This window comes from Perca fluviatilis, chromosome 19, assembly GCF_010015445.1.
Source record: "Perca fluviatilis chromosome 19, GENO_Pfluv_1.0, whole genome shotgun sequence".
Classification (NCBI taxonomy): domain Eukaryota; kingdom Metazoa; phylum Chordata; class Actinopteri; order Perciformes; family Percidae; genus Perca; species Perca fluviatilis.
In genome coordinates, this window is record NC_053130.1 from 10,544,783 (window position 1) to 10,558,448 (window position 13,666).

The 13,666-nt window shown below is 38.7% G+C and overlaps 2 protein-coding genes across 2 annotated transcripts; one reads left to right on the plus strand and one right to left on the minus strand.

Annotated features, from left to right (window-relative positions):
• Positions 1-940: 940 nt before the first annotated feature.
• fbxo5 (F-box protein 5) lies at positions 941-4,730 on the minus strand. Its single transcript, XM_039783026.1, has 6 exons — positions 4,583-4,730; positions 3,389-4,026; positions 2,801-2,971; positions 2,413-2,503; positions 1,989-2,216; positions 941-1,593 (listed from the first exon to the last, which is right to left on the minus strand). The coding sequence occupies exons 2-6, from the start codon at positions 4,000-4,002 to the stop codon at positions 1,333-1,335; spliced, it is 1,365 nt and encodes a 454-aa protein (XP_039638960.1). The 5' UTR covers positions 4,003-4,026; positions 4,583-4,730; the 3' UTR covers positions 941-1,332.
• A 1,979-nt stretch (positions 4,731-6,709) lies between these two features.
• mtrf1l (mitochondrial translational release factor 1-like) lies at positions 6,710-12,909 on the plus strand. The gene is made up of 8 exons (XM_039784931.1): positions 6,710-7,878; positions 8,332-8,411; positions 8,648-8,752; positions 9,141-9,223; positions 9,645-9,801; positions 10,365-10,482; positions 11,495-11,631; positions 12,385-12,909. The coding sequence occupies exons 1-8, from the start codon at positions 7,449-7,451 to the stop codon at positions 12,592-12,594; spliced, it is 1,320 nt and encodes a 439-aa protein (XP_039640865.1). The 5' UTR covers positions 6,710-7,448; the 3' UTR covers positions 12,595-12,909.
• Positions 12,910-13,666: the final 757 nt, after the last annotated feature.

A 13,666-nucleotide genomic window follows, 5' to 3' on the forward strand; every position in this document is an offset into this window, starting at 1 on the left:
TTTAGGCTGCAAAATCTTTCATTTCATATTGACTTTAAATGTGATAGATAATCCAGATAGTACACGCTTTAATCTGCATGTTATAATTCTTAAACTGCAGACAACATACCTAAAAGAGGAAAAAGAATTTATATACAGTACAGGCCAAAAGTTTGGACACACCTCATTCAATGAGTTTCCTTTTTATTTTCATGACTATTTACATTGTAGATTCTCACTGAAGGGATCAAAACTATGAATGAACACACATGGAATTATGAACTTAAAAAAAGTGTGAAATAACTTAAAACATGTCTTATATTTTAGATTCTTCAAAGTAGCCACCCTTTGCTTTTTTATTAATAAGGGAAAAAAATTCCACTAATTACACCTGTGAAGTGAAAACCATTTCAGGTGACTACCTCATTGAGAGAACACCAAGGTTTTGCAGAGTTTTCAAACAAAAACAAAGGGTGGCTACTTTGAGGAATCTAAAATATAAGACATGTTTTCAGTTGTTTCACACTTTAAGTACATAATTCCATAGGTGTTCATTCTTAGTGTTGTTGCCTTCAGTGAGAATTCACAATGTAAATAGTCATGAAAATAAAGAAACCCATTGAATGAGAAGGTGTGTCCAAACTCTATCATAATATCATGCATGGTTACTTCCTCTATGCATTTTAAAATATCACTAGGTCTCAGGCAGTTGTTTGTACTCAGATGAATGAAACTGGCATAACATCTTGAGTTTAATTTCTAAACTGTAGTCTTAATACATCACTTATGGTAAAATAAAACTCATATCTTCATGTACTAACTGAAGTGACAGATTTTTTGCTCTCTCATTTTACCAGTCAAACTAAAATTGAACCTGCAGTCAGCTCTGGGATGAAGTTCACGTCGAAGAACCACAAAAACACAAGATAAGTTTTATGAAATGTCTATTTCTCAGGAAATATGAACATGTAACGGTCCACAAGGGGACCAACATTTATTTAAAAAACATACAAAACTTAAAATTGACAATACAATATATTTACATCCATTTCATTTTAAAACATAATAAAAAAATTTACAACTTAAAGCATATCAGTCTGCATTTCTTATTTTTTTTGGCATCAGATGTATGGTCGCTCATAGACGACAACAGTTTTAGCCAGATGACACTTTCTGGTTGATTGTCCCAGCAGCACCGCCACAAGTGCTTCAGTAAGTTGAATTGTCACAGTGCAAATACAGAAGACTTTCCAGGCCGAGCGAGAGTTATAACGTTCCTCACTGTCCGAGCCAGCAGCTATTAGTCAAGTAAAACATGACCCACCCAGTTAAAAACCGACAGTGAGTAAAAACTCACAGGCGCCGGACGTTTCTCTTGCTGCGGGCGCTGCCTGGTATGATTGGGGTGGTTTTAGGGGTGGTGAAGTAGGGTCGGGGCTGCACCACTCTGCAGGGGGTCGAGTCGTGGAAGGCCTCCTGGCAGTGGGTGCAGAAGTCAAAGAGACAGCTGGAACGCGTGCACGTGGCCCTCTGAACCTCGGGCAAATGTGTTGCTGGTGAGCCGCAGCGCTTGCAGGGACGCAGGGACTCGTGCTGCTTTAGACTGCTGGCGGCCTGGACAGAAGGACAAAACGTGCAGGTTTGTTACAGCTAGGTTAAAAAAATGAGATGTTCATTGTTTCTTTTTCATGGTGTGAATTCGGGGCTTCTTCTAGTGACCTTTATAGTAGGGCAGTTAACAACTATCATTTACTTGTTAGTCATTGTTCAACTAAAAACACTAAACATTTGATGGTTCTCAAATGAGAGAATTTGTTGCTTTTTCTGGTCTTCCATTACACTTAGCTGAATATCTGAGTTTGTGGGTGAACAAGACAGTTGTTGACATCACCTTGGGCTTTAGGCAATTGTGATGGGCATTCAGCATTTTCTGATGCATTAAAGACCAATAAAGTTAATTAGGGAAATAATCGATAACAAAAATAAATAATTTATACACAAATGCTCACCTGCACGTATTCATTGAACCGTGTACATTGGTTGTTGGCCTGTCGGTGCTTCTGAGAGTGGGTATTCGGTCTGTTAACCCTGCAGCCGGGGGTGGATGAGGAAGAGGAGGATGAAGAAGATGAAGGAGTACTTGAGGACAGGGTCTGCATGCAGGACAGCACCACCCTGGACACAGCTACATCCCTTGTCAGACTACAACTCCTTTCACTAAAAGAGCTCTTTGACTCCTAAAAATATAGAAAAAGGAGTTACATATTAGAAAATGAAAGGACACATGGAGTAAGTTTCAGACACATTTAGCACTTTAAAGCTTTTTAACCAAACATACCTGCAAATCGTGTACATAATATGCTGTGACTTGTGCAACCAACTTAGCTTATGTTTCTTTAGAGTGACTTTAGAGATTTGTGTGCGTTTCCTCACCCTGAGTGCCTGCTCGGCTCTTTGACACCTGCTCAGAGCTGCTGTATCCTCACCGATGATCCTCCTCCATGTCTTGCTCACTTTCTTACAGCTGTGAGGCGAGAAAACGGGAACTCATGATTAACATGCACAAAATAAAGTAAATATGAAGAGAAAATAGAATTCCTGACAAGTATCTTAATTACATTTCTCTCTAAACGTTTACTTCCATAAACATTTAATCATTAAGGACACCAATTAGTTTATTTGTTTACAACAGTTGCATTTGGTTTTAAGCAGACTGAAAAAACCCGCCACCTTACACACCCTTAAACTGAATTCAAATTGCACATTGGTCATCCCTTGCGAGTAAAAACCCTCTCCACATAGTGAAGCATTTATAATTTACCTAATGAGGTCCATGTCTCCCAGCAGGGCCAGGATGTTGATCAGGATGTTTCTCATGTTCCTGGACAAAAGACATGAAAATATGTCAACGTACTCCCGGCCCATCTGGCCTCCGATCACCCGGTCCAAAAGATGATCCTCTGCTACCTTTGTGACGATGCTCCAGTCATACCTGGTGACACACAGGAAAGCAATTGTGATTTCACTTATTTACAGGACATTGTATAGTCATGCAAGTCTAAATGCATTTGGTACAACTGAAACAAGGAATCAAACTTGAATGTGGTTGTGGCTGGGCTACACTGCCCTGACAGAGTTACCCAGCAAAACGAGAGCCCAACATTTGTGTTTTTTGAAAATTAAACCATGTAAACCTATTCTGATACAACCTCTAAATACAATTATGAATCTGAAAATTAGCATAATATGAGCACTTTAATATGTTTTCAATGAATATAGGACATGATGGAAAACAAAAAAAATAAAAACTATTATTCTATCCCACCTCTAAATACAGACTGACCAAAACTGGTACCTGATTGTGTGAATCAAGGATGGAGTAAAGCCTTTGTTAAGAACATAATCCTACCTTTTATTCTTCTTATAGCTCTTGGCAAGCTCTTCACACACCGCCCGCTGGAACTTCAGTATAGGCAGGTTGGGGTCGTTGTGATGGTCTGATGGGGTGGATGACAGGGAGTATGCTGCTGTCCTCTGACGATCCACAGGAGTGGAAGCTGTCACTAGAGGGTTAGAGTCTGTCCTCCCTTTACATTTGGAGGGAGAATTATTTGGCGATATTGCCTTTTCTTGGTGTGTAGCAGCAGCAGAAGGCAATTGGGTTACTGTAGGTTTTCCCTGGCTGTGTTCATCCTCCGTATCCCCATGATGATCATCGATGTGACTATTCTGCAGAGACAGATAGCCGCTGTCCTCAAACCCTTCATCCAGAATCCGGTCATGCTCCCTGCTGGTGCTGTTTTCCTTGTTGTGGACTGCTCTAGTGTTGTTGTTGAGAGAGAACAAGGCTGTAGTCACTCCTGCAGGTGGACACTGAGGTTTGATGGGGATTGGCTCTTTCACTGGGGAAGATTTAAGGTTAAGCCCCCTGGACTCTGCAGCAGCAGAGCTTTTCTCCATTTTGTTTGCCATGGTAGCCTCGTAGCGAGGGAATTTCATGATGGCTTTCTTACAGTGGAACATATACACTGTGCAGTATGTATATTTCTGGATGAAGGAGACAAATAAGTAGATTATGTTAGGTAAATACTGAATGTGACTGTCAAGCAACATGGCTTCTCTCATGCAAGCCATCTTAGCGGGCTATCGCTAATCGTAGTAAACTAGTAAGTTTCCCTGACATTAAGGAAAATGATATATAATTATAACGCTATTCAACTGTTAACATAACAACTTTGAATGTAGTTGGAAACTCTTCTAACAGCTATTTTTTCAAATAATTGATTTTGGCGCGATATAGCTAGATTTGGCGGAAACGTAGCAGTGACGTGAACATACTCCGCATTTAAATGCACAATAAGTAAGTGGCTTATTTCATGAAATTCCTCAGGGGTTATGATCTGTTGCACATTAACAGGTGAATATTTAAATATTAAAAAGCCTAAAGTAACGTTACTGAACTGCATTTACGCTAGCAATGTGGGATGTAGGGACGTAACGGTAGCTTGTAAATAAGAAGCTAGCTAACATTGAGAACATCATGATACATGTATATTAATATTAGCAGTTGAAAGGATGGAAGATATTAGGTTAAGCTTCTTACCTGACGTTTGGTAATGTCGTTATCCAAAGCAGACTCTTGCTTCCCTCCTTTTAGCCGCTGAGCTAACTTTCGACTGACACCCGCTCTACCCAAATAAAATACTCCACAACTGAAAATCCGCCAGTTGCTGCAGCTATTTGAAATCCGTGCGCAAAAGGCGCAAACCAATCACAGCGAAGTGGGGTTTTGTCCTTTTAAACCATCGACCAATGGGAGCTGAGATTTCAACAAGTTTGTGATGTCAGCGCGCAGTCAACGTGGCCCCACTGGTTTATGGGTATTTCCCTACATCTTTGTCATATCTACAGTACTGATGTATCCTATGTCAATGGATGTATCTGAAACTAGTAAAAATCAACCGAATTAAGAGTTAGGCTCTCAACAATATAAGCAGAGCTATTGAATAGGTAGTGAACGGTGAACATTCAAACATTTGTATTTCTATAGCTTAATATTACTAAAGGCGTTCATGGTAAATCAACATGATTGTTAAATGTACAATAACCTTTAGATAGTAAGTGTATATTTCTGATACAGTTTTAGTTTTAAATAGTGCACATTCCCTATTCGTTTTATTTTCTTTAGGCTAAACATTATCAACAATTATCAATAACAATATCATTTGAATCTGCAGCTCGCCTTGGCTTTATAGATAACGAGTTTAAGGTCTTTAGCTGTCCACTTCTAACTTCTGTCATGATAGAATCCCACTGTTTGAGAAAAAGAGCTAAAAGACTGGTCTTCACATGACAGTTCAGTTCCCACCCCCGCCTGGAATGTGTGAAGTGGCTCTTTCACTGAAACCAGACAGGGGGGAAGTTGCAGGATATGGTAGTTTGGAAACATTTCACTTTATGGTATTTGTTGTGCATGACAGGCAAAGACAACATACACAATAGCAGAATTATGACCCAAAACATAACCAAACTTTATTAGGTCTTTTTGTTGTTGTTTTTTTGCATTAATACAAAACAGTGAAATAGGGAAATAAGAAAACTATTTGAGGCCAGCAGTGAGACAGGCAGAGACAGAGAAAGTGTGAATGTTGTGTATGTAGATGTGGGGAGGGAGCACCTTCTGAGCACCGACGTTTAACATCTTTGCATACCAATGTGCATAATGCTAATTAAATAATGATCCCAGCATCAATCTTATTGTGTCCACACAGTCATTCCAATTAAAACTGCAGAAGAGCAACAGGCAAATCGGGCAACTGCCCCGAAAGCCCTCACTGCCTGCTACAATGCCTGCAAATTTTAGGTGTGAGTATATGCACCAGTAAACCAAAATATCAACTGAAATGCTAGGCCTGCATTATCCCCTAAGAATTGTATTATGTGTTGACATTGTTCTTACACTGTGCATACTTTTAAATTAGTCTATAATAATGTTTTTATTGAAATGACCAAAAACTAGAGACACCCAACAAACCTTTAAAAAAAAATCATTTTAATATCCCTAGACGTCTGCCTTTGCTTTCACTAGTGGGCTTTCTATGTTGTTGGTAAGTGAAATAATTATGGGTGGGAATAATCCTTAGCCGGGCCTGCAAATATGTCTTTAGCCTAGAGACAGTAGTCATGTTTTCCTATAATGAAGAAGAAAGTATAGGGCAGAAAGAAAAGTATTCTTTGTTAGGCTGGCAGGACTTGGAGTTCAGGCTTTTTCTGTTGCATCTTTGTTTGGACACAAAGAGAAACATCAACTGATCTCCAAAGCAGTTCTTCAGTTCCTGCATGACACAGGACTGGAAGAAGGTAGTTCAAACCTTGACCTCTGGAGGGCAGTTATACGCTTATGTTTAGCAGCGTCTACACCCCTATATATGTCAATGTCTACACCACTGCCGGAGGCGATATTACGAATCCCACTATGGCCCGCTATGGCCACGCCAAGACACGCCCTTCAATAACATTCACACACTACTATTGGCCAGGCGTCCATGCTTACATGTAGAGGTCCTATCCCCTGACCAATCCCCTAACCCTAACCTTAACCACTCGAGGTGAAATGCCTAACCCCAACCAATCGAGCTGCTTCGTAGGGCGGGTCTTGGCGTAGCCATAGTGGGATTCGTTCCTGATTCGTTCATGGATTCATTGCCTGCCAGAGGGACGGTAAAAAGATGTATGACCGGAATTCTACAAACAGAAGAAGACGTCTTTCTACTGCGCATGCGTGTCACATTCAAAATGTCTGCGCCCTTCAACAAGGTGGTAAAGGAACAAAATGTGTATAACAAGCATTAATAATTGGTTGCTAGGCTGTCTTTAGACAATGTATGACTGAGACCGGTTTAGTTATAGCTGCAGCGATGTTTTCGACAACAGGATATATCTAACGGAGGCATTTGGCTGTTTGTTTTTTGATTTCAAGATCACACATTGTCTAGTTAGCTAGAAACACTCAGTGAGTTGTTTATTTTCTCAAATGCTCTCATTTGAATTAGTGGGCTGGATTTATCTATTAGGATTTTGTGATTCCACATTTAAAAAAAATCCGGTTAGGTTGTGGTAGTCGTCTTCAACAGAAATACCGCACAAAACTGATTGTGTTTAGTGATGTAGCTAAACCTGCTAATTTCTTTTTAAAATGTCATCAAAATAAAGCACTGCTTGTCGTAATACCTACATGGCGAATTGCCGAATTAAAGAATGCCTGTGTCGGATACATAATATATCTTAATATAGCAATTACAGAGGTATACATTTTGTTAGTAATAAAAACATATACAATCATACCATTTTTGAATGGATTTTGGCCGAATGTTTCTTCCGGACTAGAGGAACGTGTGCCAAAGCCAAGTCATATCGGGATATGTTTGTTCTGCTACACAGTAAATTTTCCAAACAAATCTGCTTACACAATGGCTTACAGAAGAGCCGTAAACCTCATTCCGAAAGGAAAGAACTGTGTCTTTAGTCTGTGGATACCTTGTTTTCAAAAATCACCAAATGTCATCAGGCAAACTGTCAGATTTCATAAACACGCCAATAACTACTGGGGCAGAACTACAAGAAGTCTTCACACTGGTACACCTTTGATGGTGGCCAAGTTACTCTCTGTGGATGAGCTTTTTGCCAAGAGGTCTCTGCAGGAATACCTCAAGAAGATGGAGACAGAGTACAGTGAATATTTGAGAGCAGTCAACAGCAGTGTGACAGAGGAGCAGTACAGTGAGGACGAACTGAGGGTTAAGAGGACCAAAGTGTCCCTGCTGGCTCCTCTTATCCAGAGCATCAGAGAGCTGGACACCAAACAAAAAGAGATGGCTGAGACCGACACACTCCTGAAAGGTGAGACTACTCTTCTGCTGCCACACAAGGACAATACATAGTTTTAATAAAAGTAGACAGGATTCAAACATTAATGTTAATGTAAGGGGAGGCAATTGTGGATACAATTTCCATCACTCTGTATTGATACATAGTGATAAATAGTGGCACAGTAAATTTTTCAGGAAAATATATTGCAATTGAAACTGTTCATGGATCAACCCAGATGGTAATAACTGTTTCAGGCTTATCCAGTGATTTAAATACCTGACAAATCAAGGTACTTCACATCAATGTAAAGAATCAAATTTTCTCATAGAGCAGTCCAGTACCATCAGAGAAAATAAAGGGATGGATACCACTGTATAAACATTTTGCCAAACTTTCTGATGGTTGACAAATTGATATTGTCTCTGTATAATCATCATATCATACAACCCTAGTTCACTGTATGTTTTATGATTTTCCTCAAAGATGAAGACCCAGCCCTGCGAGAACTGGCTGAGCTGGAAAGTGAAGGATGTTTGCAAGATATTCAACATCTTAGACAAAAGGTAGAATTGTGACATTTCATTTTTGCCACAAGCTGCTGGAGCGTAAAGTAGCAGAACGCAAAAGGATTAGTATGGTCATAGTAAATTTACCAGAGCTAATGTTAAACCAATGAGTAAACTCCAGGTGTTTCCATTTGCTGTTTTTTGGCCCTGTACTTGCCGCACTTCAGATATTCAGTTATTCACACGTGTATTTATTTTTTTTTTTTGTCAAATCCATCTACTTCACATATCAGATCCTGGATCTGTTGATCCCTGAAGAGGAGGCAGATCTGAGTGACCTTGTCCTGGAAGTTACAGCAGGTGTCGGGGGTCAGGAGGCCATGCTGTTTACTGATGAGGTCTGGGAGTACTTCCTTATAATATTTGTCATTTTAAACAGTTTTTGTTAAGATTGTAGACTTTTTAAAACAATACCTGAAAAAGAAAGTTAACGCATATTTATTTAGATAGAGAACAATTAATAAATAAATAGATTTTATAATAAGTTTGACACATTTGGTACCCATGTAAATTGGTAACTGCAACAAACCGAAATTAATGTTTTTAAGTCTTGGGAATGCCTCTGCTTTCAGAAACACCATATGATTTTACATCAGGACAACACAAACAACCTTAGCACAAATAAAGAGGGATTCAAGATGTGAAGAAGAGAGAGTGCTCATAATGAATCAACACAAAAAAACTAAATTTTCGGTGTGTTTAAATGCCAGCTTGTCTCCTCTGAAGGTGTTTGACATGTACCAGGGCTACGCTCAGCACCACGGCTGGTCCTTCGACATCCTGGAGCACATGACCAGCGAAATAGGTCAGCGGACACAGACACTTGTAATTATAGCCACATTAATGGCTCAGTTTACCCAGAGCATACCAAACATTTCAGTTGTCACCTCATTTGTATCGACGTCATAGTAGTTGCTATTTTAAAACCTTAGTAAATAAAACATGAGCTACATGTATGTGAACAAAAAATGCACTGTTTTTATTTTTTACATTACAACCGCTTTTGCAGTAACTGACTATAAACACAAAGGGGGGGGGGGGGATACTTGGATTGGCCCTCGAGGTATGCCCTGTGTGAAAAAGAGACAGCAGTAGAAGTGTCACATGTCTTTTTTTTTAAGGAAAGGTTGAAAATGTAAACGCTTAAATAGACATTTGAAATAACTACATGTCATTGCTACCAGTTACCAGTAACATTTTAGTAGGTACTTATTGCTAACCTATGACCAGGTGGACTCACGTCCACGCCCCCCCCCCCCCCCCCCCCCCCTGCAAATTTTTTTTTTTTTCCCCCCACCGGCCCCTTCAGCGGGTTCCCAGGACTGAAAAACAGAGCAGAATGCACACTAGCACCATGACTGTGGCTGTACTGCCCCAACCCACAGAGGTACAGCTTTACATGATGGATGGATGGCACAAACAACCCAGTTTTCAAATCCCAGTTTTCTTACAGGAATCATTACAGATTAAGTAAAACAAAACAAAAAAAAAACACATTTGGAGAGTATCTTGTTTCCTTAATATGAGGCATTTCCTATTGAAATGAGATGTTGGATGAAAATATTTCTGAATTGCGCACTAATGGAATATACGTATCACATATCACGCAGTGAAGATTAGTTTGTGCGAAAGCACTCAACTCTGTGAGGTTTCATTGGTTGTTGTTTATATTTCAACCTGCTCCTGATGCCTTTTGATATCAAAATACAAAAATGCAAGTTTTATATTTTTGGCATTTATTGATAAATCTGTCTATTATGAATATCATGAAATCAAACTGCAAAAAAATGTCTTTTGTTGAAATGATGGTGCTTGTTTTAGCCTCCATTCCTAATTTTTACACTGATTTACCATGCAGGTAGGATGTATAGGACTAGGTTTGTTCTGCTTATCTGCTGTTAATTTAGATGAACTGTACGTAAACTACGAGTGTTTGTGTTTTCCTGTCAGATCTCTTTCACTATAAACTCAAAGGACCTGAGGATAGAAACTAAGAGAGCGAGTGGAGCTGGAGGTCAACATGTCAACACCACAGACAGTGCAGTCAGAATAGTCCATCTGCCTACAGGTAAAAACTGTAAACACCTTGCATTATAATAGATAGAACATACATTACAGTTTAGCTTATTAAACAGTGGGACAAGAACAGATCCTTAGCCCATCCCCAAGTGGAAAAACATGTTTAGCCTTTGTTGGCTTTATTTCTACTTTACGTTTAGCTTATAAAGCTCGACAGATTGTATTTATGATACTTAAGTTATCTATCGACACTGTGCACCACAGTACTGTTAATAAAAGAACTTGATAGAGTGTGGAAAGGTGCAATTTAACACAACAAAGAGCCATGGCCAAGCCATTTGTAATTGGGATTTCTTGTTTTAAATTTCTCCTTAAGTGGAAAGGCTACTTCCTTCTCTTCCCATATCATTTCCTGAAAGTTAAGGTTTTAAATTGCATTTTTGTTTTTATAACAAAGGAATATAGGAAATAGATACAGAACGAAGCCATGTCGTGGCCTGAATGTGGCCTGAATCTGTATTTTTGACCAAATACCTTAATATCAATATTGCGGTGATATTGTAGGGTTGACTATTGGTGCTTTCACAAAATATTAACACAATGAGATTTTTGATAATGTGGATATAATGATTAGGTGGGTAAAGGCAAATAATACAACAGCTAGAACACTCTTGTAAGTTCTGAAAATGCCATTACGTTCCTGTAATGTACCCTTTAAAACCAGAAAAAGACAACACTTCTGTCACATTACGATAGTATGATATCCAAAATTTAAGACAGTATCTAGCCTCATATATCGATATCGATATATTTCCCAGCCCTAGCCTGAAGCCAAGTTAGTTCACTTTCAGCTAAACAAAAAGTTTCAGAGGTGTTATTAGGAGTTATAATATTGTTGTTTCTTCACATGAGGTTCTATGTCATATGTTTAACAATCAAAGTTAGTTTAAGTGCCGTCTGTCTGCATGGGTCTCGTCTGTCTTTCTCTGAAGAGTGGGTATGAAATGAGTACAACTTACCCACATAAGAATAGTACTTTAATACTTGTGTGTGTTCGTTAGGCGTGGTTGCAGAGTGCCAGCAGGAACGGTCACAGATAAAGAACAAGGAGAAAGCCATGAAGGCTCTGAGAGCAAAACTGTACAGCATGAAGCTAGAGGAGGAGACTAGCAAACGCTACAACCAGCGTAAAATACAGGTGAGACACAGTGAGATATATACAGTATAATGTGATCTACAGGTGGAGACATTAAAGTATAATACAGGTGAGACACAGTGAGATATATATAGTATAATGTGATCTACAGGTGGAGACATTAAAGTATAATATAAAATACAAGTGAGGCACAGTGAGATATATACAGTATAATGTGATCTACAGGTGGAGACAGTAAAGTATAATATAAAATACAGGTGAGACAAGGTGAGATATATACAGTATAATGTGATCTACAGGTGGAGACATTAAAGTATAATATAAAATACAAGTGAGGCACAGTGAGATATATACAGTATAATGTGATCTACAGGTGGAGACAGTAAAGTATAATATAAAATACAGGTGAGACAAGGTGAGATATATACAGTATAATGTGATCTACAGGTGGAGACATTAAAGTATATAAAATACAGGTGAGGGAAGTGATGGTGTCTTTTCAAAATATGAATGAATGAAACGTTTATTTGTGAAACATCTAGGACATTTAATTTTATTATTTTACCGTTAATTAAATAACATGTTATTACCAGCCAAACAAGTAAATGAATCAATTATAAAAAGCTCCACATATTTGAAAGTACAAGTAATTTTGTATATTGAAAAGCATGCAAAATAAAGATAGAATATACAGTTAAATATGAAAACTAAATAATGTTTCACATATTTTAAATCCTAAATCAACCCTTGCCCTCCTGGAAATGTTTCTTCTTCACACTCATCTTTCACCTCCAGATTGGCACCAAAGGCAGATCAGAGAAGATTCGAACGTACAACTTTGCCCAGGACCGTATAACAGACCACCGTATTGGCATGACGGTGCACGACATTAAGAGCTTCCTGTTGGGAGAGGATCTGCTGGACGAGATGAACTCTGCGCTACAGGAATTCTCCAACCAGGAGATGCTTGCAGAACTGCTGGGAGAAAACAACCAGGACAGCTGATGAATGTGGATCTGACAAATATGGATTGTGATAGAATGGAAACTTCTTGCAACATGTTCTAGCAAAGCATGCTAAACACTGTAATATCGGTAATTCCTACTCCCCTTCAAATTCTGCAAGAAAAACTGAGATAAAGGACTATGATGGATTAAAAGGCTGACCAAGTCTTAATGCTTCTGACAAACAAAAAAAGTATTGCCACTTTAATGTCTGTAGCATGTCCAGTGTGTGACATTGACAGCAATGTCAGCACAAACATAAAAGTGGCTAATAAAATGACCCAACTATGGAGTGATCATAACACATGATCTGTAATAATGTCTCATTAGTTGATCATTCCTACCAACACCTGAGTGTTTACATTTATTCAGCAGCGGATGCCTCTCAGATGCAGACACATGTTATGCTATTGAGCCTTTATTAAATATCATCAGATTTTGCAAATGTTGCATATGACACTCAAACTGAGGTCGGGCACTGATGTTGAGTAATAAGGTCTGAATCACAGTCAGCGTTCCAGTTCATCCCAAAGTTCATCTCAAGTTAATCTCAAGTTCTTTGAAACTTAACTGGAAAAACCATATATGTATAAAGCCAGTTTTGTGCTTCTGATTCTGTCATGTTAAAACAAGTGAAGGGGAAAGTTGAAACCATGCTAATGTCCAAAGTATCACGTATGGCTGAAACTGATGATTATTTTTGTGAGAGATTAATCTGTAGATTATTTTCGTGAATAATAGATTAATTTGTTGGTCTTTAAAATATCAGAAAACTGTAAGAATGTTTTTTTTTTTTTCCCAAAGCCCAAGTTGACTTACTCAAATTGGTTGTTTCCCCAACAGCAGCCCACAACCCCAAAGTATGCAGTTAACTGTTAAACTAATAAAACCAGCAAATATTCACATGTGAAAAGCTGGAACCACATAATTATTTGGCAATTTTGCTAAAATAAATGACTCAAATTTCCCTTAATGCAATTAAGGAACCTGGTCCAACAATCCTATTCCAAATGTACGCTAAAGTCTGTCCACATACTTTTGGCTACAACGTGTAGTTTCTTCTTTTTGGTTTA